This window comes from Lampris incognitus, chromosome 17 (assembly GCF_029633865.1).
Source record: "Lampris incognitus isolate fLamInc1 chromosome 17, fLamInc1.hap2, whole genome shotgun sequence".
Taxonomy (NCBI): Eukaryota; Metazoa; Chordata; class Actinopteri; order Lampriformes; family Lampridae; genus Lampris; species Lampris incognitus.
Window position 1 is genome coordinate 19833426 of NC_079227.1, and position 24491 is coordinate 19857916.

Below are 24491 nucleotides of genomic sequence, written 5' to 3' on the forward strand. Positions count from 1 at the left end.
ATGTGAACATTTTAAAGCTCGATATCTCTAAACCACTGAGCACACAGACAGAACCTTGTAAATCCAAGATGATGACACAGAGATGTGCATAGTTTATGTGCATAATTGAAAGGTCATCAGGGTTCTTTAAGTTAACTCATAGGTAAAGAATAGATTGTTTTCCATTTAAGTGTCCTGAAGAGCTCAGTAATAAAATTGTCAAATCATATTTTAGTTGCTTTTTGCGAGTTGATATAAATGTAACTGATGTGTTAAATGGGCATATGATGGGGCATCCGGGTAGCATAGCGGTCTATTCCGTTGCCTACCAACAAGGAGATTGGTGGTTCGAATCCCCGTGTTACCTCCGACTTGGTTGGGCGTCCCTACAGACACAATTGGCCGTGTCTGTGGGTGGGAAGCCGCATGGGGTATGTGTCCTGGTCACTGCACTAGTGCCTCCTCTGGTCATTCGGGGCGCCTGGTCAGGGGGGAGGGGGAACTGGGAGGAATGGCGTGATCCTCCTATGCGCTATGTCCCCCTGGTGAAACTCCTCACTGTCAGGTGAAAAGAAGCGGCTGGTGACACCACATGTATTGGAGGAGGCATGTGGTAGTCTGCAGCCCTCCCCGGATTGGCAGAGGGGGTGGAATAGCGACCGGGACGGATCGGAAGAGTAGGGTAATTGGCCGGATACAATTGGGGAGAAAAGGCGGGAACTTTAAAAAAAAAAAGGGTGCATATAATATCGCCTCATGTGGATCGCAGGGCCTGGAATACAATACAATTGTAATCATATTGTGCCAGACTGTGATATCAGCAGATATCGCACCTTTGTCCAAAGAATCGATATAATATTGTGTTGAAACTTGTGATTTACACCCCTACTGATAAGAGTACCCAGTTGCACAGCTTGCCCATTTCATCTGAGAATTTGAGAGTCCAACAGAGTAACTTTCATAGTTGATGGTTGTGAGGATGGATGTGTGATGTCATGGTGCCTGGTGTCCAGTCATCCTCTACCCTCTGCCAAGAGGAATTGATGCTGACACCAAAAACATATCCTGTGTGTGTGTGTGTGTCTGTGTGTGTGCGAGAGTCAGATGGTGAACTCAGATAATCCCCATTCATTAACTGGGAAATGAGCTCAGCACTCAGCTTTAGCCAGTAATCTGTCTACAATAACAAACATCATGGTGCAGTGAGTATGAGAGAACTTTGCGAATGACAAGACGGTTTCTGCCAAGCAAGGCAATTTTTTTTTCACAGGACCCAAATTGAATTCATTTTTTATTCAGCAATTAACCCAGTAATCTGCTGTATTTCCCCTGATACTGGACAAGCAAACAGCCCTGAACTAAATCTGTAAAGCTCACTGGCATGGCATTTACAAAGCCGAAGACATCAGGTTACATTTGGTTGTCCTCCATCATCTTGTTACTGACTTAACCGTGACATTACACTCCCTGGTGTACATGTGCCATTGTATATATCTGAGCATGCCGGTTTGTTCATGGTAAACAGAATCCGGCATCTGAATCCACATGAGAGAAGGAGGATGCCCTTTCAGTGTGTGTGTGTGTGTGTGTATGACTACAAGGGTGTGGTGAAAAATCTTTACATCTGTAGCACTGCAGCAAAACCTGACACATGCCCCGTCCATCATTGTCTGTCACTCCCTTTTCTTGACCCATCTGCCATCTTCCACATTTACTCTATTCCATAACCTGTATTTGCTTGTGTGCCCCCACCAACTCTCTTACTGATGCTCCCCCCCCCCCCCCCCCACACACACACACACAGAAACTTGAGTTAGTTGACGTCACGTGGGCTCATTATGTCCTGTAGTCCTGATGTGACACCTGCAGTTTTGGGGTCAGACCACTTGTCAATTCAAAGCAAAAAGATAAACCGATTCACCTACGAATGACTGAGAAGTGCATACATCTCCAGTTATCCTCTAATTGTGTCCTTGTCATATTTTCAAGAAAATACATTTGCTAAATTAGTTGACATCATAAGTGAGCTGATCCTAGGATTCCCCTACTCTTTTTTCTATTTTAAAAAATATATATTTCAATGCTTTTCGCAACATAGCTTTATAATAACTGAGTGGACGTACACTGCTTAAAAGAACGCATTAGCTCCATACAGACGGTCTTATCCAGACCAACATAGTAAAGCCTGCAGCTGAAGCTTTGGTCTTGGCAGTGTTGCATGGTGCCAGGCTGTTTTATCCTTGGCTTGTCTTGCTGCTGCGAGGCTGAGCCGGCGGGTCGGAGACACAATGGAGCATTTTAATTTCCTACCCCCGATCGACGAGATAAAACAACATTTTTCATGGTAGCCAGTCTGCATTTGTGGGGTGCTTTATGAAGCTTGGCTCTCTAAAACTTATCAGTTTTTCCAGTAGTCACCATATGTCCCCAAAAGCTACTTTTTCTTTTTCTCCTGCATGTGGAGGTTTGTAGAGCGAGCTCTGACAGTGTGTCATCAGTACTAGTCTGCTCTATAGCGTCTACCCCTGTAAAACAGTTGGGACTCTGCAGTCCCTCGCCATAGTATATCCACCATTTCTGACACTTTGACAAACCTGTATCATAAAAAACAGACACTATGGCAGTACTGGTGATTGCTAATGTTAGAAATATAATGTGCAAGGGGATCGTCAGTTCGAATCCCTGTGTTACCTTCGGCTTGGTCGGGCGTCCCTACTGACACAATTGGCCGTGTCTGTGGGCGGGAAGCCGGATGTGGGTATGTGTCCTGGTTGCTGCACTAACGCCTCCTCTGGTCGGTCGGGGCACTTGTTCAGGGGGGAGGGGGAACTGGGGGGAATGGTGTGATCCTCCCATGTGCTACGTCCCCCTGGTGAAACTCCTCACTGTCAGGTGAAAAGAAGCGGCTGGCAACGCCACGTATCGGAGGAGGCATGTGGTAGTCTGCAGCCCTCCCCGGATTGGCAGAGGGGTAGGAGCAGCAACCGGGACAGCTCGGAAGAGTGGGGTAATTGGCCGGAGACAATTGGGGAGAAAAAAGGGGGGGGGTGATATGTGGATTGTGACTGAAATGCTAATTGATTTTTTTCACTCCTCTTATGCACACAAAACCCCACATAATGTGCTGTGTTCCCATTTGATTTTTTTCTTTTTTTGGTGAAATCTGCATGCTATAAACACCAAATATATCAAAGCTGAGTCTCAAGGATGCAAAAAAAATGTATTGTTGTCTCGTCCCTGAAGAATGGTGTTTAAGAAACATGACTTTTCACAACTAAGAAATCAGAAGGTGTCCTGTCCTTCCATTTATGCCAAAGAGTGTGTGTGTGTGTGTGTGTGTGTGTGTGTGTGTGTGTGTGTGTGTGTGTGTGTGTGAGAGAGAGAGAGAGAGAGAGAGAGAGAGAGGGAGAGATATGGAGAGAGAGAAAGAGAGAGAGATGCTCATATTCTGTATCACTAACATGACTAAACATTTTCTCTTTCTGTCTCCCTGCAGACAGATGTAAATGCCAGCTATCTGCGGGCAGCGAGAGCAGGAAACCTGGAAAAAGCTCTGGACTACCTGAAAAATGGAGTCGACATCAACATCTGCAACCAGGTGACCCTACTACTTTGCAGTATAGCCAACTAAATTCAATGTCATGGAAAAGTTTTCGCTCCGTGTGTAATTTTCTGTTATGGCACTCTTTCACTATGAATTCGGTCATATTGATCTGTGTATGATTAGATTACACGTGAAACGTTTGTCTGAGAGAGAGGAAAGAAAGGTTGGTGGCTTTATGTGAATATCTTGCCTGGTTTGGCTTTACATTTCCTGAGATATATCTGAAATTTCAGAGCTAAACAACTGGGTGAAGTCATCAGTGTATTGTAGGGCTGTACCAAATGTCATTTTTTTTACATTCAATGCTTCTGTTGAGGTTTATGAATGAAGCTTCGAATGTCTGTCATCATCATATTTTATGAAAAAGTCTTGAACAGAATCCTCAGTTTGAATAAAACGATTCATCGGATTAAACGAGTTAGCCTTTTTTTTAATCAAATCAGCTTTCTTTAATGAATATGCCTTGTCAGTTTTGTCAACATAAATAATCCATGTAGGCTAATCCAATAAGGGCATAAAATAATGATAACATAATAATCGTGCCCTGAGGCTTATAGCAACATTATGCTACGACAGAAATGGCAATAAAATCAGAACGTTTCATTGCACTGCGCTTTTTTTAGGATCATCATCAGCAATCCTAAAATGCTTCCAAACTGGCGATTTCTTCGACATCTTCCTACAGTCGTTGTTGGTATGAAAGTGATGATGTCTTGATGGAGCGTTGAGCGAATGCAGATATCTGCAACTGTGCAGAATTACCCCATTGGTTTAAACAGAATGAATAGACATGCAAAAAAAAGCTGCGCAGTATTCGAATATTGATCTAGAATTCCAGTGTCAAAGTTATGAATGAAGCTTCAAACTATTTGGTACATTTGGTACAGCCCTAGTTTATTGGCATTAGAGTCACATCAATCCCTGATTAAAGAGATCTTTCTGATTATCTCTGAGGATCAAAATGTTGAGAACAGTCTTTAAATTGTTCCAAAACCATCCCAGAAGGCTTTGAGCTCAATCCAACCTGTTATTAGTAATGTATCCATCAAAATATGAGACTTATGGACATCCGCGTAGCGTAGCGGTCTATTCCGTTGCCTACCAACACGCAGATCGCCAGTTCGAATCCCCATGTTACCTCCGGCTTGGTCGGCCGTCCCTACAGACACAGTTGTCCGTGTCTGCGGGTTGGAAGCCGGATGTGGGTATGTGTCCTGGTCGCTGCACTAACGCCTCCTCTGGTCGGTCGGGGCACTTGTTCAGGGGGGAGGGGGAACTGGGGGGAATGGTGTGATCCTCCCATGTGCTACGTCCCCCTGGTGAAACTCCTCACTGTCAGGTGAAAAGAAGCGGCTGGCAACGCCACGTATCGGAGGAGGCGTGTGGTAGTCTGCAGCCCTCCCTGAATCGGCAGAGGGGGTGGAGCAGCGACCAGAACAGCTCGGAAGAGTGGGGTAATTGGCCAAGTACAATTGGGGAGAAAAGGGGGGGGGCATGAGGCTTATTTCAAGCAGTTTATTGGTGAAGTCCAAAAATTTCAATTGCAAGTCGCTCCCATTTGTATGAGCTGGCACTACAGTAAGCAATTAAACAAATAAACTATGTGCATGCTCTGCCAAAATCTCATCTCCTTTCATATAAAGCACTTGGCTAATTGTGAGGAGTTAGTGACAAATGTTTGTTGAGAAGCAAATTAGCAAAAAAGAAATCTTATAGCTGGCATGAGTCTAATTATATCTGCTGAAAAGCAAAATATTGCGTTCATCCGTAAAAAAGCCATCCAAACTGTCCAACGCGGTACAGGAAAGTCATGCTCTGGGTCAGACCCTGGACAACTTGTCATCATTACACGAGCAAAGATTTAATCTCAGAGAATCTGAAAGAGATTTTCAACGTCAGGTTGTCTGCTGAGTTTTAAATCGGGCAGCGTTGTGTGATGATTCAGTGATTCAAGACACAAATCTACATCAGAGTGGCTGAGATCCCATTGAGATGCTGTAGCCTGATGGGAAAAAGGAAGTTCATGATAAGAAATCCACCCACATTAACTGAGTTAAAGTTAGCAAAATACCCAACTTCAAGTAGGGCAAACGGTGAAAATTGGGGTTGCGTAATATTCTCTCTAAATAAATGGATTAAGAATTTAAAATTGTGTTTTGTTTCTCTCTCTCTCTCTCTCTCTCTCTCTCTCTCTCTCTCTCTCTCTCTCTCTCTCTCTCTCTCTCTCTCTCTCTCTCTCTCGCTCTCTCTCTCTCTCACGGGGTCCCTTTAAGTAATAGCAGGGGAAATTCTGATAAGTGCAAAAACCATGAATGAAAAATGAAAGCCAGACATTGGAGAGTATACTTTCTGAGGCATTGTGGAGCAGAATTGAGTCAAACTGATCAAACACAACTGTTTGCATTTCAAAGAAATGAGGTCAACAACAATAGCTTGATTCATTTCGATAACGGATGTCTTTTTCATATTCTGTCTCTCTTTTTCTCTCTAGAATGGTCTGAATGCTCTCCATCTGGCCTCCAAGGAGGGCCATGTGGAGGTGGTGGCTGAGCTCATCAAGCAGGGTGCCAATGTGGATGCAGCTACTAAGGTATGTTCAGCTAAAAACAACTCTGGTTGGTGAAAGACAGACAGGGTCCGCCTCTTCTCTTTAATCAAAACGTGTGACAGTCTGCTGGCACTCATGTACACACACACACACACACACACACACACACACACACACACACACACACACACACACACACACACACACACACACACACACACACACACACACACACACACACACACACACACACACACTTTGCTGCATCAGCACCCTCCGAAAGTGACATTGCCAAAGCAGCACTAAAGGAAATGAATGGCTGTGTGTTAGCACAAGGTTAGTGAGGTTATTTTTTGTGAAAGGAGATTCTTTGTCTGTGGTCCAATAGAGTAACTAAAACAAACAAATTCCCTGAAGCTCATCTTCATTTCATTTCTTCAAACAGCAATTAAACCATGTGACACTTAAATGCTCTAGAAAGCCTTAGAAAGGGAGAGTTTCTAACCTCCTCACCAGCACACTGACAGTTCATGTTTAGGGAAAACATTGGTGGTGAGGTAGAGTTCGAGGTCCCTGACCATTATCGAATGGTTTCACCATTTTTCCACTCTCAAGTATTTGTTGGATTTTCTCTTCTTTTTTTTAAGTTTCCCCTCTCTGCCACTATAAAAGGAATGTTTTGGCAAAATATTGTGTGAGAGAGGCAAGTGTTTGGCTTCCTCAAAACCACATATTGCAATTTTAATGTATCTAACGTTAAACTGGGTGCAAACAGTGGTGGAGCCACAGGAAGCTCGGCTCCCCTGAAAACATGATTTGGGAAATTTGGGGAGGGGGTTCTGCAAAACATTAATCACCAAATTGTTTTGACGGTAATTTTGCTATGTCCATTTCTTCTCTGTCACAATAAATTATTTTGTCCATGCATTCCTGAATTAAAAACTTTTGAGTTTGGACGTCTGGGTAGCATAGTGGCCTATTCCGGCCTACCAACACGGGATTCGGCGGTTAGAATCCGCGTGTTACGTCCGGCTTGGTCGGACGTCCCTACAGACACAATTGGCCGTGTCTGCGGGTGGGAAGCCGGATGTGGGTATGTGTCCTGATCGCTGCACTAGCACCTCCTCTGGTCAGTCAGGGCGCCTGTGCAGGGGGGAGGGGGAACTGGGGGGAATGGTGTGATCCTCCCACATGCTATGTCCCCCTGGCGAAACTCCTCACTGTCAGGTGAAAAGAAGCGGCTGGCGACTCCACATGTATCGAAGGAGGCATGTGGTAGTCTGCAGCCCTCCCTGGATCGGCAGAGGGGTTGGAGCAGCGACCAGGACAGCTTGGAAGAGTGGGGTATTGGCCAAATGCAATTGGGGAGAAAAAAGAGGGGAGAAGTCCAAAAAACACCCCAAAAAACATGAGTATAACAGAGGTGATTCATTACTCTTTCACTATAAAGATCCATCTGTACTATTCCTACCATCACCATCCAAACATGGTGTCACAATCGCAAACTGGCCGTAAGAGAACTTCCTTACTGCTGTGTGGCCTTGACATTTGACCTTGCTGTTTCTTATTTGCCAGGAAATGATTATGCTCTATTCTATTTGGCCATGATATAGCATAGATATTTGTCTCTGAGGCACTGAGACAAGTATATGATAAAAAGCAAGTACAGTATATATGCTTGTATTAATTTAATGACAATAAATTGAATTGAATTGAATTGAATTGTATCATGGATATTTTATTACCAGTGACTCATTGTAAGTCCTCTCCGAGGTATGCCCTCAACACAATAAGTGAGCCCCCCTCCACCAAAAAAGCATCTGTGTAGTTCGCACCCGGACTGTAACTGAAGTTGAATTATGTAACAATAAATAGAAGCGCAAAACAGACAGAAGGAGGGAGGTAAGAGATGAGATACAAAGAACCAAAGCGAGAGGGAGGTAGAGAGGGAGGATTCAGGAATTGGAGGTGGAGGATATGTGCAGGTCTCAGTGGCAGCAAAAATGAAACTTGGCAGCAGCTGCTCCTTGCTATAGCTGACATTGATACAACAGGTGCATCCACCAGCCCACTGACAAAATGGGCCCCCTATTCTGTCTGTCTCTTTCTCTTTCTCACAAATCCACTGTACGACATTTTAACACTTTCTATGTCTGTCTCCCTGTATATCTCCTGCTTACTCTTGTCTCCTCCTCTTGACGCTTTCTGTTGGGTACAGAACGGAGGCGGGTATAGAGAATGAATGTATGAATAAATAAATGTACAGAAGAGACATAAACTGATGAGCCAAAACATTATGACCACTCGCCTAATATGCCGTTGGTCCTCCGTTTGCTGCCAAAACAGTGCTGACCCGCCGAGGCACGGACTCTACAAGACCCCCGAAGTTGTCCTGTGGTACCTGACACCAAAAATCAGCAGCAGATCCTTCAAGTCCTGTAAATTGCAAGATGGAATTACCATGGATCGGCCTTGTCGGTCCAGCACATCCCACAGATGCTCAAATCGGATTGAGATCTGGAGAATATGGGGGCCAGGGCAACACCTTGAACACTTTATCATGTTCCTCAAACCATTCCCGAACAATGTGTGCAGTGTGGCAGGGTGTATTATCCTGCTTAAAGAGGCCACTGCCATCAGGGAATACTATTACCATGAACGGGTGTACTTTGTCCGCAGTGATGTTTAGGTAGGTGACATGTGTCATATTGACATCCGCATGAATGGCCAGGACCTAAGGTTTCCCAGCAGAATATTGCCCAGAGCATCACACTCCCTTCACCAGCTGTTGTCTTCCCACAGTGCATCCTGGTGCCATCACTTCCCCAGGTAAATGGTGCACACATACACAGCCATCCATGTGATCTAAAAGAAAACGGGATTCGTCGGACCAGGTAGCCTTCTTCCACTGCTCCAAGGTGCCGTTGCGATGCTCATTTACCCATTGTAGGCACTTTCGACAGTGGACAAGGGTCATCATGGGCACTGTGACTGGTCTGCAGCAATGCAGCCCCATACGCAGCAGGGTGCGATGCACTGTGTGTTGTGACACATTCCTCCCGTAACCAGCATTAAAATGTTCTATAACTTGTGTCACAGTAGACCTTCATTTGGTTTAGTGCAGACCGGATACCCTTCGTTGCTCTCATGCATCGATGAGCCTTGGGTGCCCAACAGCCTGTTGCCGGATTTTGGTCTGTCCCTCCTCGGACCACTGTTGGTAGGTACTCACCACTCCTGATGGGGAGTACCCCACAAGCCCTGCCATTTCAGAGGTAATCTGACTCAGAAGTTTGGCCCATTTCTCCTGCGTCCAACACATTGACTACGAGAACTGACTATTTGCTTACCATCCAGTCTACCTAGACTTGGACATGTGCCTTTGCTTGGAGAAGATCAATGTTATTCGGTTCACTTGTGAGTGGTCATAATGTTTTGGCTCATCAGTGTATTAAAAAAAAAGTTCTCTTGTCCATTTAGATCCAGTCTTTTTATAATCATGTTTTACAATTTGTGTTCAATGTAAGCAAACAACCAATGCACATTCCGTGTGCAAAATCTGGTGACTAACCGATTCTGATTCTGATTTTGGTTATGACTCTTGAGTTTAAATCTGACTTCCTCTAACTTACCAGACATGCAAGCAAGACAAAGCAGATTTACTTACGGATATACTATACCTGCAAATATATTTCTATTCTGTAGGGAGTTTTAAGATATCATCTAAGCTAACAGTAATGGCTTTATTGCAGTGCATCTAACAGACAGGAAAGTATAGACAGACACATTACCATTCAGACAGACAGACATACAGGTATTAAATGTATTAACATTAAAGGTATTAAACAGGTATTAGATGTATTAAAACCTTGTTTTTTCATTACAAAATTTACAGTACTAATATAGTGTTGCAGTTACTCATTTTGCTGTTAGCTTGCTGTAAGCTAACAATTTATTTTATTGTGGTAAACTTGCTTCCCCACAAGACAGATAGACAGAAGCACAGTCTGGGACCAAATCTTGTAAAAATGTATTAAATTCTAAAAAATGAAAATAAACTGTACAATTTAAATTAAATAAATTTACATTTAAATATGTATAATAATAATAATAATTAATAGTAATAAATGAATTTAAATTTAATAAATTGTAAAATTTGTTAAATCACAAAATTAAAAATTTAAATTCTCAGGGTGTAATAATGTGCTGTCCTATTAGCTATGGTGAAGACACCCAGCCTTCCACATAGACAAACATGCACCTTGTATACTGACAGATAACTTTATACTCTTATATTCTATTTATATCGTATTTACTTGTTTTTAAAAAATATTTTATTCCTTGTTTTTCTCCCTATTATTACTATAGTTTTATATATTACTGCTAAAGTTTTTTTTGGTTTTTTTTTTACTGCTGAGCTGAGCTGACTCTCATCCAGCACATTTCATTGTATTGTTTATCCTGCGTTAACCTACATACGACTAATAAAACTGAAACTTCAAGCTTGAAACGTATCTCATAGAGTTACAAATAGTTCAGGTTGTCTTCTTATGGCATTATCTTATGCCACAGAAAGGGAACACGGCCCTCCACATAGCTTCCCTTGCCGGACAGACGGAGGTGGTGAAGGAACTGGTCACCAACGGAGCCAATGTCAACGCACAATCTCAGGTAAGACACACAGTCACACACAAATAGATAAGTACACTTGCCTGAATATATATACTGTACTTATACTTGCACAGTACACAAGCATGAGGCACACACATCAAATTCCAACAAAAAATGAATTCCAACAAAAAGAAATGCAAAATTATTTATAATAATCTGTTTTCAGTGTTTTTGTGTGCGTTTGCACGCGCGGGTGTGTGTGTGTGTGTGTGTGTGAGAGAGAGAGAGAGAGAGAGAGAGAGAGAGAGAGAGAGAGAGAGAGAGAGAGAGAGAGAGAGAGAGAGAGAGAGAGAGAGAGAGAGAGAGAGAGAGAGAGACTTTGTATGTGTGCATGTGTTTATGTGTGGGCTGTGTCAGCAACTATGCTCTGCTGCCCAATTTGGCTCATATTTAAGAGTCACACCCACTCACACACACACACTAGACTCACACACACACAGTCACATAGTCTGTAATGTACTGGAATGGTCGAGGGTAAGCGCAGCAAATGTGATGATGTAACTAAAAAGCTGAGGCTAGAACTATCTCTCTCCCTCTTTTGCCAAGACAAGCTATTGTAAGCCCGCAGCTTGATGCAATAGAATTGATGTCAAAACCTGATGCCATCCCATAATGTACTGAGTTTTGAAAGGAGTGTCAACTTTATACTGTTGAAAAGTTTCTCCCTCCTACAGCAATACAACATATCCCACATAATATTTACCTTTCTGTTATGTTCTTTGATCCAAAGGGCCCTACAGTGCTATAAGTGAAGTGTAATTTTAAGTTTTGTTTTGCATGTCATTGTTCATGTGATCTGTTTCACTAAATACAACCAGACTCACGCCTGGCACACATGCCCTTAAGTATCAAACATACAGTAATATACTGTATGTAATAGCAAGATAATAGGAATATGATGAGTGATTTGTGTAATCCTTTGTACAAGACACCTTATGCAGGTTCCTGTTGTCCTTGTACCCTGTCTGTCGGTATGTAGTGTGCAACTCAACACACCTCTGTGCCGATGGTGCTTTCGAAACTTCCCTCAAATATGGAGTGTATTTAACAACGCTGATGAACGAGATTCTGATTAAAAAACGCGTATACATGCATGTGGGAAAGTGTGACAGAGCCAACTTGACTGCAACATGTTGCAGCAGTATACACACAGGCATACACTGTGACCATCTATCTGTGTGTGTGTGTGTGTGTGTGTGTGTGTCTGTTTCTCCCGCTGCATTGTTACGTGGCTAGCATGACTGATGCTGCATAGCCCGGCTGGAGAAGTTTGTGTGTGTGTGTGTGTGTGTGTGTGTGTGTGTGTGTGTGTGTGTGTGTGTGTGTGTGTGTGTGTGTGCTTGCAGGATTGTCCTAAATTGACTTATCATCTCTTCATTCCATTTATCATAGATTCATGATTTGCCAGGATACGATGACCATTCTGCATATAACTGTGCTGCAGATATTTGAAACAAAGCACAAGTAGCTCTATAGTCAAATTTTCTACTTTGGAGTTTACTCAAAGCACGAACAGGTTTCATTTAAATTCACTCAATAATTTTTTAAGGAATGCTTAAAACTGCTGTGTTTCTTAAGGGCAACCAAGAATTACCCAAAAGCTAATCTTGTTTCCATCATAGACCTTGTTCTCAGTTGCATGTTAGGCTGAAACAGAACAGTGCAGGATAAAAATAAGAGGGTGCGACTGTCAAGAGTAACATTGTCAAGTGTCATGTCTGCAAGTGCTAGAAGCTGCTGTGTACCGGAGTCAAATTCCTTGTGTGCATTGGCACACTTGCCCAATAAAGTGGATTCTGATTCTGATTCTAGAGGAGAGGATGTGCTTTGCAGCATCACTGCTAAACATTTTTTGGGACCTTTTGTTGCTATGGAGACCTGTTTCTGGGCTGTAGGGCTGTAACACACACACACACACACACACACACACACAGACACACACACACACACACACACACACCTCTGGAAATTCCACATGCAGAACATGGTTTTATCAGGGCTTTTATCAGGTGTGAGGTATGCTCAGAGGTGACAGAATGTACTCCATTAGCAAACGCAAAACATAAATAGACACGTAATGCACATACAGACAAATGTAGACATACTATCTGACAACGCGTTTTGAGTTCTGTATTACAGATTCCCATCGTGAACATTTGCTGCCATGCAATGCACAGTAAAGTAGTGTAGAACATCAGGTTTAAATTGGCATTGTTCAGTAAATCACGGAACCAATTAGGCAGCTTTATTGACTCTTTCCAGCTGATTCTTAGTAATAAGAAATGTCAAACCGCAACCAAGACAGTCCTTTTCCATCCTCATTTTAAACTCTGTTAGCCACAGTCACTATTTTCCTCATCAAAAATCCCCCTAGGAATAAAAAAATGACTTCCAAAAAAGAGCTTGCAGAAAGTAATTGATGGTGTAGGCAAACGTTCCCGCAATTGTCAAGATGCACCAGCATTTGGCAAATGGCTGGTGTATAATTTTCAGTTCTTAGCACAAGGAATTATGAGTCAATATGCTGCTGAAAGAGGAGGTGGTTGCTTGAGTGTTTCTATTTTCTGCAGCAATCTGGTATGGTTTTTTCCAGTCACAATCAAACCCCTGGAACAAAGTCATCATGATGCACAGTAGACCACAATAACAGTGATACTGGAATTGTGAGACATACAATAGAAATCAATGGTGCAATGTAGTTGATTTATTACCATTTTGTTTCATCTTCACATTGATATTTGAGAAGGGAGAGTGATATTAATCTGTTAATTTTTCTTCACTTCACCTATACTGTTACTGTCTGCTAATGCGAGTACAATTCCACAGTGGCATCAGTGTTTTATCCTATTCCTCATATTACAATGATCATCATATTATATGTTAATATTGGTAGAAAGTTGAACAATTATTCTTTATTCTCTCAAAGACCATCACTGGACATTCAAGCTACCTATTTATTCATCTGAAAGCAACAGGGAATGTAGAAAATGTAGACATGATTCCATCTCTGACTCGGTGTGCTTCTTGCCCTCCAGAATGGCTTCACTCCACTCTACATGGCAGCACAGGAGAACCACATGGACGTGGTTCAGTTTCTACTGGACAACGGCTCAAGTCAGAGCATTGCCACTGAGGTAGACACACACACACACACACACACACACACACACACACACACACACACACACACACACACACACACACACATACACACACACACTCACACATATACACACACACACACACACACACACACACACACACACACACACACACACACACACACACACACACACACACACACACAGTCATGTTTCACTATCCTTGTGCGGACCCCTCATTGACTACATTCATTTCCTAGCCCTTAACCCTAACCTTACCCACACAAACTACATGCCTAACCCTAACCCTTACCCTAACCTTAACCTAACCCTAATTCTAACCGTAACCCTAAAACCAACTCCTAACCCTAAAATAGACCCTCTTCCTTGTACAGACCTCTGAAAGGTCCGCACAAGGTACGTGCTGTCAGGTTTTGCTATCCTTGTGTGGACATTTGGTCCGCACAAGGATAGCTAAACATGTACACACACAAACACACACACACCATATACTATGCACACAAATGCATATAAATACATATATGCACACAACAAATTTAATCTGCAGATGAAACACACAACTGCATTTGCTTGTATGAAAATACATATAGCCATCCCCCCCAAAAAAAGATACACATACAAACAATGTTGCACACACTCAGACTCACCCCTGGTATTGCACATTAAACTTTCTTATAGCTGCAGTTCAACCAGTCATCAGTGAATGTGTTATTTGGGCCCCTCTCAGTTATGCTGCAGCACTGTGACTGGATACATTCCTCGTTTTGAATGTTAAATGAATGCTTGCCTCTAATGGTCCATTTAGTGAGTGGGAGCTGAACAGTTTGCTAAGTTACCACCATTCATGATGCTGACTAACTACACACTCATTTCTGTAGATGTGGAACTGCCCTTGGTGCAAAAGAAAAGAAACCTCTTTAGAGAGAGACAGACAGACAGACAGACAGACAGATAGACAGATACAGAGTGGAAAGGCGAGACATATTGCAGAAGACAGAGTGAAAGTGAGAGAGTGAGAGTGGGTGTTTTTGTAATCTGATGAAATCAGAATAATCCATTATTCCCAGCAGAGCAAACATCTAATATCAGTATGTTGGCATTACTATACAATTTTCTTGCAACTCCCACTAACTAATATGTGAGTTTTTGGAGCAACATGTAAAACAAAAAGAAAAAAAGAAGTCGGGAGTTGCAGAGAAGTATGTAGAAGTGGTGCAGGATATGTATGAGGGAAGTGTGACAATGGTGAGGTGTGCAGTTGGAATGACAGATGGGTTCAAGGTGAAGTTGGGATTACATCAAGGAACAGCTCTGAGCCCTTTCTTATTCGCAATGGTGATGGACAGGTTGACAGACGAGATCAGGCAGGAGTCTCTGTGGACTATGATTTTTGCGGATAACATTATGATCTGTAGCGAGAGTAGGGTGCAGGCTGAAAAGAGCCTGGAGAGGTGGAGGTATGCACTGGAGAGAAGAGGAGTGACATTCAGTAGGAGAAAGATGGAATACCTATGCATGAGTGAGAGGGAGGATAGTGGAATGGTGAGGATGCAAAGAGTAGAGGTGACGAAGGCGTATGAGTTTAATTATTTGGGGTCAACTGTCCAAAGTAACGGGGGGTGCAGAAGAGAGGTGAAGAAGAGAATGCAGGCAGGGTGGAGTGGGTGGAGAAGAGTGTCAGGAGTGCTTTGTGACAGAAGGGTACCAGCAAGAGTTAAAGGGAAGGTTTACAAGATGGTTGTGAGACCAGCTATGTTATATGGTTTGGAGACAGTGGCACTGGCGAAAAGACAGGAGGCAAAGCTGGAGGTGGCAGAGTTGAAGATGCCAAGATTTTCATTGGGAGTGACGAAGAAGGACAGGATTAGGAATTATATTAGAGGGACAGCTCAGGTTGGACGGTTTGGAGACAAAGCAAGAGAGGCAAGATTGAGATGGCTTGGACATGTGTGGAGAAGAGATGCTGAGTATATTGGGAGAAGGATGCTGAATATGGAGCTGCCAGGGGAGAGGAAAAGAGGAAGGCCAAAGAGGAGGTTCATGGATGTGGTGAGGGAGGACATGCAGGTGGCTGATGGGACAGAGGAAGATGCAGAGGACAGGAAGAAATGGAATTGGATGATCTGCTGTGGCGACCCCTAACAGCAGCAACAGGAAATTTTACCAGACACTGGGGGGGGGGACCCCTACTCTTTGCGACAAGTGCCTTGGGATCTCTTTTAATGACCACAGTGAGTCAGGACATAGGTAAATGTCTCATCCGAAGGACGGCATGTCCTACAGCAGAGTGTTCCCGTCACTGCACTGGGATTTGTTAGTAAGGACCAGAGAGAAGACTGTCCCCTACTGGCCCACCAACACCACTTCCAGCAGCGACTCCATTTTCCCAGGTCTCGCATCCAAGCCCACACCTGCTTAGCTTCCGTCATTCAGCAGACCCAGGGTTGGTATGGCTGCTGGTATTGATATTGTGATATGAGATTAGGTGTTGTCTGAGATTTTGGTTATCTTAATACAGAATACAGTGATGTAGCTTAAAAGTTGTTTTTTTTGCCTGGCATTAAAGGCTGCATTACAGTATACTGATAGAATTTTCTGAACTTATGAGACTGTTTTGACCGAGTCAAATGAATGATGGATGCTTCTACGTGCCTAATCATCACATACACATTAACAGTGGTCATTTGTGAAAAATGTCTGGTGTGTAAGTATCCCATGATAGTTCTTTTATACACCATGTGGTACAACCTGAACACTTCATCGGTAATGAACCTGGGGTCATCAGGTGTTTCGGGTGTTAATATCAGACACCCTTGCCCGAGTGATCCAGTCGGGCGTGATCAAGCCCCGACTTGTGTCCAGGTAGCACATTACGCCATGCGTCACCCCTTTTCACTCAGAGCCAACGGGAAGCCTTTTCAGTGGCTTCCAATATTTTCCTAATGGCTCTTCTTCTTTGCAGCCCACAAATCCCCAAGCGTCCCAGGACCCAATGTGAGGACTGGCCAGCAAAGCCCCTGCAGCCCACTTCAGCCGGCTCACAGTGGGCCTTCCACCCATCGTTCCGACACTCAGCTACCAGATCTACATACCTGGCTCTCTTCCTTTCTTGCGCCTCCTCCATCCGATCTTCCCAGGGGACAGTTAGCTCTAGAAAAACCACTTGCTTGGTTGCCATGGACATCAGGACCATGTCTGGCATGAGTGTGGTAGATACGATGGTGTCTGGGAACCTCACGTCTCCCTAGGTCGACCAGGAACTGCCAGTCCCTTGCTGTTGTGAGCAGCCAACCCTGGGCCTTTGGCTGGGCTGGGGCTTCTGCCCGGCTTGACCAAAGGTGATGATGTATTTTGTTGGGTGTTGCTGCTTGTTGTAGCTGATCGCAGTGCAGATGGTGTCTGCTACTGTCCATAGAACTTGGTCATAGCACCAACAGTACCACCCGTCTCCCAAGGTCTTTGAACAGCAGCTCAGGATGTGCTCCAAGGATCCCCTTTTCTGGCAGAGTTGGCAAGCAGTTGAGTCTACCAGGCCCCAGCTGAAACAGTTGGAAGGGCTTAGGAGGACATCACACACTGACTGTACCGAAAACTTGAATAGGTGTGATTTCGCCTTCCAGAGTTCTGCCCAGGTGATCTTTCGGCTGGTTGTATGCTTCCACTTGGTCCAGGCCCCCTGCTTGCACATATGTCAACATTCTGCTGTAGCGAGCTTCCTCTACCTCTGCACGTACCTCCTCCTGGATCAGCTTTTGCCTCTCCTTTCCTCTGGCTTTACCATAGCAAGGTCTTGAGTGGCTCCCGAGCCTGGCCGGACTAGTTGCCACAGTGCCCATCAGGGCTGCAACCTTGTCTTAGTCCACTCAACTGCCCCCTGTGCGTGCCACTTCCTTCCTGTTCTGACCTCGATACCCGCAGAGGAGACCTTGGTGTCAGCTAAATCTCAGTAGTAAAGCAGGACATCTTTGGCTATGGTGATCTTGAACTCCTCTGCCAGACTGCTGAAGGGAAGCTGTAGCTTGGTGTTATGCCCGTAAAGGGTGATGCTGCTTAGGCTCCGCGGCAGGCCCATCTATTTGCGCAGGAACTGGCTGATCTTCCATTCGAAGCCCTCCACGATGGTGATTGGGACTTCTTAGATTAGCAGTGGCCAGAGGAGTCGAGGTAGGGTTCCATGTTAATATATCCAGGCCTTGGAATTTTCCAGGAAGCCCCGACTTGTCCACTTTGTTGAGGTCATCAGTGGTTGCCTGGTGCGCTGCTGTGCCCTTCAGATTGCTGGTGAAGATTTTACCCTGGCTCTTGACTGGCTTTTCAGTCACAGATGAAATTTGGGTGCCTCCCAAAGAGAAGTTGAACTGTTCGGTTACTCTTCCTTTCCTGAGGACCAGAGACCTGGATTTTGTGGGCTTGAAGCTCATTCTTGCCCATGTAATGAGCCATTTAAGTCGTCAAAGGAGCCACCTGCAACCGGGCACTGATGTAGTTGTTACCGTTAGTTCATCCATGAACACTCTAATCAGGGGTTGTCGAGTGCCAGATTTGGATCGGGACCTCTGCACTCCACTTCCGCACACTTCACATGCATATTCATACCCAGTGAAAAAAGGGACACAGAAATTGTGCAGCCAGGGATGATACCCTTTTCTAGTCAATGCCAAGCTGATGTCGAGGTCCCAGAGTACACCCTCAGGCTAAAGTTGTTGTAGTGGTCAAGTCTGAGGCACCCATAGTCATCCCCAAAATATCGTCACACTATCCATATTAAGGTAATCAATCAACAGTATTATGATGTTTGATTTTGCCGGTATCCCCCAGCCCAAGCTTCAAGTTCATACTGCGGCGCAAAGTGATATGCAGAGCTTTCCTTTTGGCTGACAGCGGGCTCTCTTGGTTCACACACCCCAAAGCCTTTAGATGGGTAGGAACAGTAATTGCTGCAAGAACATGAGAATAAGGGCATCTGGGTAGCATAGCGGTCTATTCCATTGCTTACCAACATCGGGATCACCAGTTCGAATCCTCGTGTTACCTCCGGCTTGGGCAGGCGTCCGCACAGACACAATTGGCTGTGTCTGCGGGTGGGAAGCCGCATGTGGGTATGTGTCCTGGTCGCTGCACTAGCACAGAACTGGGGGGAATAGCGTGATCCTCCCATGCGCTACGTCCCCCTGGTGAAACTCCTCACTGTCAGGTGACAAGAAGCGGCTGGTGACTCCACATATATTGGAGGAGGCATGTGGTAGTCTGCAGCCCTCCTTGGATTGGCAGAGGGGGTGGAGCAGCGACAGGGACGGCTCGGAAGAGTGGGGTAATTGGCTAAGTACAATTGGGGAGAAAAGGGGGGGGAGAGAACATGAGAATAATACCAGATATTGACTTGCAGGCTGTGGGAACAAGCAAAAAGAGGCTGTATCTATTTCTCAATCTCTATAACAGTGTAGAGTGATGTGTGATCGGATGCTGAGGGTAAGTACTAGATGGACTCTGACCTTGAGGAGAAATGCGAATGCTCTGTCTCTAGTTCATCTCTTCTCCCTGCTCTCTTCCTCACCTCTCCCTCTTCTTCATCTTTCCTTTGATCTCTCTGGCCCTTTTTGTCCTTTGTCTTCTCTCCTTTGTCGACAAGCTTTAATAGCCCCCCCATGCCACCCCAACCGACCTTGCCTTCATCCCCTCCTCCCTTCCTCCTCCTTTCTCTTCCCTCTCTCAGCCCAGTGGGAGATGGGGTGAATTATTCATGTAGGGAATTTATATCTATGTTTGAGGCAACTCCAAATGTTTAATTATTCATGCTCTCCCATTTCAGCAAAGACTCCTTGGCAGAGACTCTTTCTAACATGAGGAGAACACATTATCTTTTTTTTCTTTTTCTGTGCTTGTTTTTTTTTTTTTTTTTTAATGTATTTTTGATTGTAAAATAATAAAACGCTGACCATTAAGGTACCGTACCGGTTTGCATTTTAGAGCCCTTTCCTTACATCTTTGCATCTAATTTGCATATCTACATTTATTCTAATTATTTTTCCTTTAGAAGGAGAAAAAAATAGCAATACGAGTAATGTAGGTTGTTTCTGGCTGCATCTGTTTTTGGCTTTTAGTTTTGGAATGATAGCATAATAGGGGTGGAAAACGGCTGGTTATGCACGGCTACAGTATCTGCTAGAACTTTCCATTGTTGTGTTTTGTTTGCTTTTAATGTTTGATTACTATTGTGTGAGTTGCAAGGTTTTGATTTTCATTATAGCTAAGAGGAATAATGCTGTGTCACTGAGTGTTTTCAACCATGAACATCGAGAACCAATACAAACTTCTTTCATCGCCTCTTTTTTTGTATGCGGTCGTTCTGTTGTTTGTTAATTCCTCTCGGGGTATTTTTAGGACATTAGGCCGTATGGGTTTCATTTCCTGAAACCATAATGAGGCCGATGAAACAGGAGGCAGAGCTCTGGGCTGACTGAGAGCTTTGCATTTAGAAAAAAATGCAAAATTTAAATAGTGTGCATGTTCAAAAGTTTGTGTGTGTGTGTAAATGTGTCTGTTGTCGTGTGTGTGTGTGTGTGTGTGTGTGTGTGTGTCTGTTGCCTTGGTGTGTGTGCGTGTGCGTGTGTGTGTAGATGTGTCTTGTCGTCTCATGTGTGGAAGTTGGTGCGTTGATTTCTTTTCCAGCATTTGAATGTGTGCGTATCTACATGTGTTAGTGATGACATGACATGCTGGCATGTGTGTGTGTTTGCGTCGGTCTTAGAAAAGGGTTTGTGTTTCGATGTCTTTAGGTTATGATACTGTGCTGGTTTTTATCCATGAACCCTGCCGGCCATCTTTTAAAATGCTCATTCAAAGCCAAACACACACACGCACACGCACGCACACACACACACACACACACACACACACACACACACACACACACACACACACACACACACACACACACACACACACACACACACACACACACAGATACTCAGAACAGTGCCAACGCTTGAACTTTCTCCCCTTGTTCTTTGATAATTCATAAATACTGCTGCTGCAAACAACTTCTGTATCTTATTTGCACTGTGTGTATGTGTGTCGCATATTATACTGATCCCCTGGTGTTCTGACCTCTGCCTCCCTCTGCTCATTAAAGTGTTACCATATCCTGCTGTCTGTGTTTCCTGCATGTGGGTCCTTCATAGTGGTGTGTAGTAAATGAGGAGGGGTATCTTGGAGTTATTCTGTAGCTTTACATCATGACTGTTTCTTAGTGGCAAACTGAACAGGGGTGTGTGTGTGTGTGTGTGTTTGTGTCTCAGATGGTGAAAAAGAGGGAGGATTAGTCAAATCTGTCGGATATAACGATGTATAATGTGTTGAATAAAAGCAATAAAACCTTGAGACTGAGCCACAGTAACTTACTCATGAATGTTGAGTGGGTCTCTTTTTTTGTGATACCACTTGAAGACACATTAATGGAAAACCTACATCAACATGGAGAGGACAACACTGACATAACTGAGTGAACATTACCTACTCAGCGATTACAGAAATAATGCGCTTGTTTGCTTGCTAGGCAAACTTAGCTATACTTGTGTTTTTTTTTTTTTAATCACCAGGCATCATAATCGTACCCAGGAAATACATTTCCAAATATTTTCCTGACTTTGCAGCAGAAAAGGTTTTCTTCTGTGTTGTCTTCTTTGCGCCACTAGCTTTTATCCATCTGCGCCCAGATGGTCTGTATGTATTTATTGCACAGTTGACCTCCCACTTCTCCCAGTGGCGCTAGTAAATCAAGCTATCTGTCATGTTTGTTTATTTATTTATTTTTGCTTCTTCAGGATGGCTTCACTCCGCTGGCGGTGGCGTTGCAGCAGGGTCATGACCAGGTGGTGTCCTTGCTGTTGGAGAACGATACCAAGGGGAAGGTGCGCCTCCCCGCACTCCACATCGCTGCTCGGAAAGACGACACCAAGGCCGCCGCCCTCCTCCTCCAGAATGACCACAATGCTGATGTGGAGTCCAAGGTACACCACCCATAGTCACTTAAAGCTTGACTAGACTACAGTACCCACCGCCCTTTATCACTGCCGGAGTGTTCTTTTGGGGTTTTTCTGGTTGGATTTTTTTTGAGGTTCACATTTTGTGCCATTGTGATTTCTTATTGTGAACTCAATGGTGCTTCTTGGTGGTGCACAGTCAACGAAAAATCGTATCAAGGGTGTCCGGGAAACATCGCAGGCTATCCTGTTGCTTAACAACACGGGGATCGCCGGTTCGAATCCCCCGTGGTACCTCCGCTTGGTCGGGCGTCCCTACAGACACAATTGGCCGTGTCTGCGGGTGGGAAGCCGGATGTGGGTGTGTGTCCTGGTCGCTGCACTAGCGCCTCCTCTGGTCGGTCAGGGCGCCTGTTCAGGGGGGAGGGGGAACTTGGGAGAATAGCGTGATCCTCCCACGTGCTACGTCCCCCTGGCGAGACTCCTCACTGTCAGGTGAAAAGAAGCAGCTGGCGACTCCACATGTACTGGAGGAGGCATGTGGTAGGGGTGAAGCAGTGACTGGGACAGCTCGGAAAATAGGGTAATTGGCCAAGTACAATTGGGGGAGAAAAAGGGGGAAAAATCCCCCCAAAAAATAGTATCAAGACTTTGTTTTTCTAGAGGGCGTCCAGGTAGCATAGTGGTCTATTCCGCTGCCTACTAACTAACACGAGGATCGCCGGTTTGAATCCCCGTGTTGCCTCTGGCTTGGTCGGGCGTCCTTACAAACGCAATTGGTCGTGTCTGCGGGTGGGAAGCCAGATGTGGGTATGTGTGCTGGCCGCTGCACTAGCGCCTCCTCTGGTCGGTCAGGGCGCCTGTTCGGGGGGAGGGGGAACTGGGGGGAATAGCATGATCTTCCTATAATTTGTGGAGAAAAGAAGGGGGGAAAAATCCAAAAAAAATTTATTTTTCTAATGTTTGTGTCTTCTTGTTAGGGGGAAAAATGAACAAGTGTTCACTATAAAGATTTGATAAAAGGTTCTCACACCTCCTTTATGCTGCTCGGGGCAAGCTGCAGTCATCACTAATCACAGATTATGCTGATGTATATATACTGTACAGACTGCTAAGAGGGAGTTGCACCATCCAGTTGCGTGTATCTGTGTTTTTGTTGCCCCTAATTTATTTTCATGACCTGTAGCCACCTATCACCTACCCATCATACAGCTTGGTGCAAACATAGTGGTGGTGTTGTTGTTGCTGTTGTTTTAGTTGTTGTTGTGGAGCACTAACCACCCCATTCTCTCCTCCTCCTCCTCCTCCTCCCTCTATTCTCTCTTTTCTTTTGCGCTGCAACTTCCCCCTTCCCCTTCTAGATGATGGTGAATAGAACAACAGAGGTATACATCCACTCTTCTCTCCTCTTTTCCTATCTCTTATTTCCTCCATTCATCTTCCTCTCCTCTCCTCCCCTTTCCTCTCTACCGCTCACTCACGGTCATCATAATGAGCCAAAGGCCTCGAGCTGCTAGCATTCATTTGAAATACTAGCGCTGAGGCTTTTTGCTGTTGCAAGTGATGCTGCACCTGTCTCCCTGCATGCTGATCCTGCATTGCTGTCTCACTGACCATGCTTTGTGTATCCAGCGGCTTGCTACTTCTGCTGCAGACTTAGCTGGGATAGCTAAGCATACCACACATTTTTTAATTCTTTCAAATTATTTACATTTCTATTCATATATCTTGAATGTAATTTTTCATCACAGGTCTACCTTGGTGAGGTGACTATAGCAGATGTAACGAAATACATTTAAAAATTCACTCAACTCAAATACCATCTATGATGCTAACAGTTAATCTTACCTGGTTGCGTAGAAGTCAGTGGATTAGCCACCATTGCAGATAGGTTAATGATCAGGCTAATTTTGAACTGAATCTGATTTTCAAAAACTGATGACAGTGATGTGATTAAAGCACAAAAAACTGTCAATTTGTGGTACAATTAGAAACCACAACTGGAGGGTATGAAACAAGCACGATAGTATAATATACTATTATTAGTATATCATTAATATGATAAAAGGGCGGCATGGTGGTGCAGTGGTTAGCGTGGTCGCCTCACAGCAAGAAGGCCCTGGGTTTGAGCCCCGGGGTAGTCCAACCTTGGGAGTCGTCCCAGATCATCCTCTGTGTGGAGTTTGCATGTTCTTCCCGTGTCTGCGTGGGTTTTCTCCTGGTGCTCCGGTTTCCTCCCACAGTCCAAAGACATGTAGGTCAGGTGAACTGGCCATGCTAAATTGTCCCTAGGTGTGAATGTGTGTGTGTGTGTATGTGTGTGTGGGCCCTGTGATGGCCTGGCAGCCTGTCCAGGGTGTCTCCCCTCCTGCCGCCCAATGACTGCTGGGATAGGTTCCAGCATCCCTGTGACCCTGAGTAGGGATAAGCGGTTTGGATAATGGATGGATAGTATGAGAAACTGTTATTATTATTATTATTGTTATTATTATTATCATCATTATCATCATCATCATTATTATTATTATTATTATTATTATTATTTTATTATATACAGGTTTAGGGAGAAATTAATCTGATTGCGT

At 44.3% G+C, this 24491-nt stretch overlaps 1 protein-coding gene across 1 annotated transcript in view; it reads left to right on the forward strand.

Moving 5' to 3' along the window:
* Positions 1–3367: 3367 nt before the first annotated feature.
* Positions 3368–24491, forward strand: part of LOC130127145 (ankyrin-3-like) — a gene marked incomplete at its 5' end in the record, with an annotated part of 100930 nt that continues 79806 nt past the window's right edge. The window contains 7 exons of the mRNA XM_056296716.1: positions 3368–3418; positions 3476–3577; positions 6075–6173; positions 10704–10802; positions 13838–13936; positions 21748–21933; positions 23268–23291. Of these exons, the coding sequence (XP_056152691.1) occupies positions 3368–3418; positions 3476–3577; positions 6075–6173; positions 10704–10802; positions 13838–13936; positions 21748–21933; positions 23268–23291 (660 nt within the window). The remainder of the gene's footprint in view (positions 3419–3475; positions 3578–6074; positions 6174–10703; positions 10803–13837; positions 13937–21747; positions 21934–23267; positions 23292–24491) is intronic.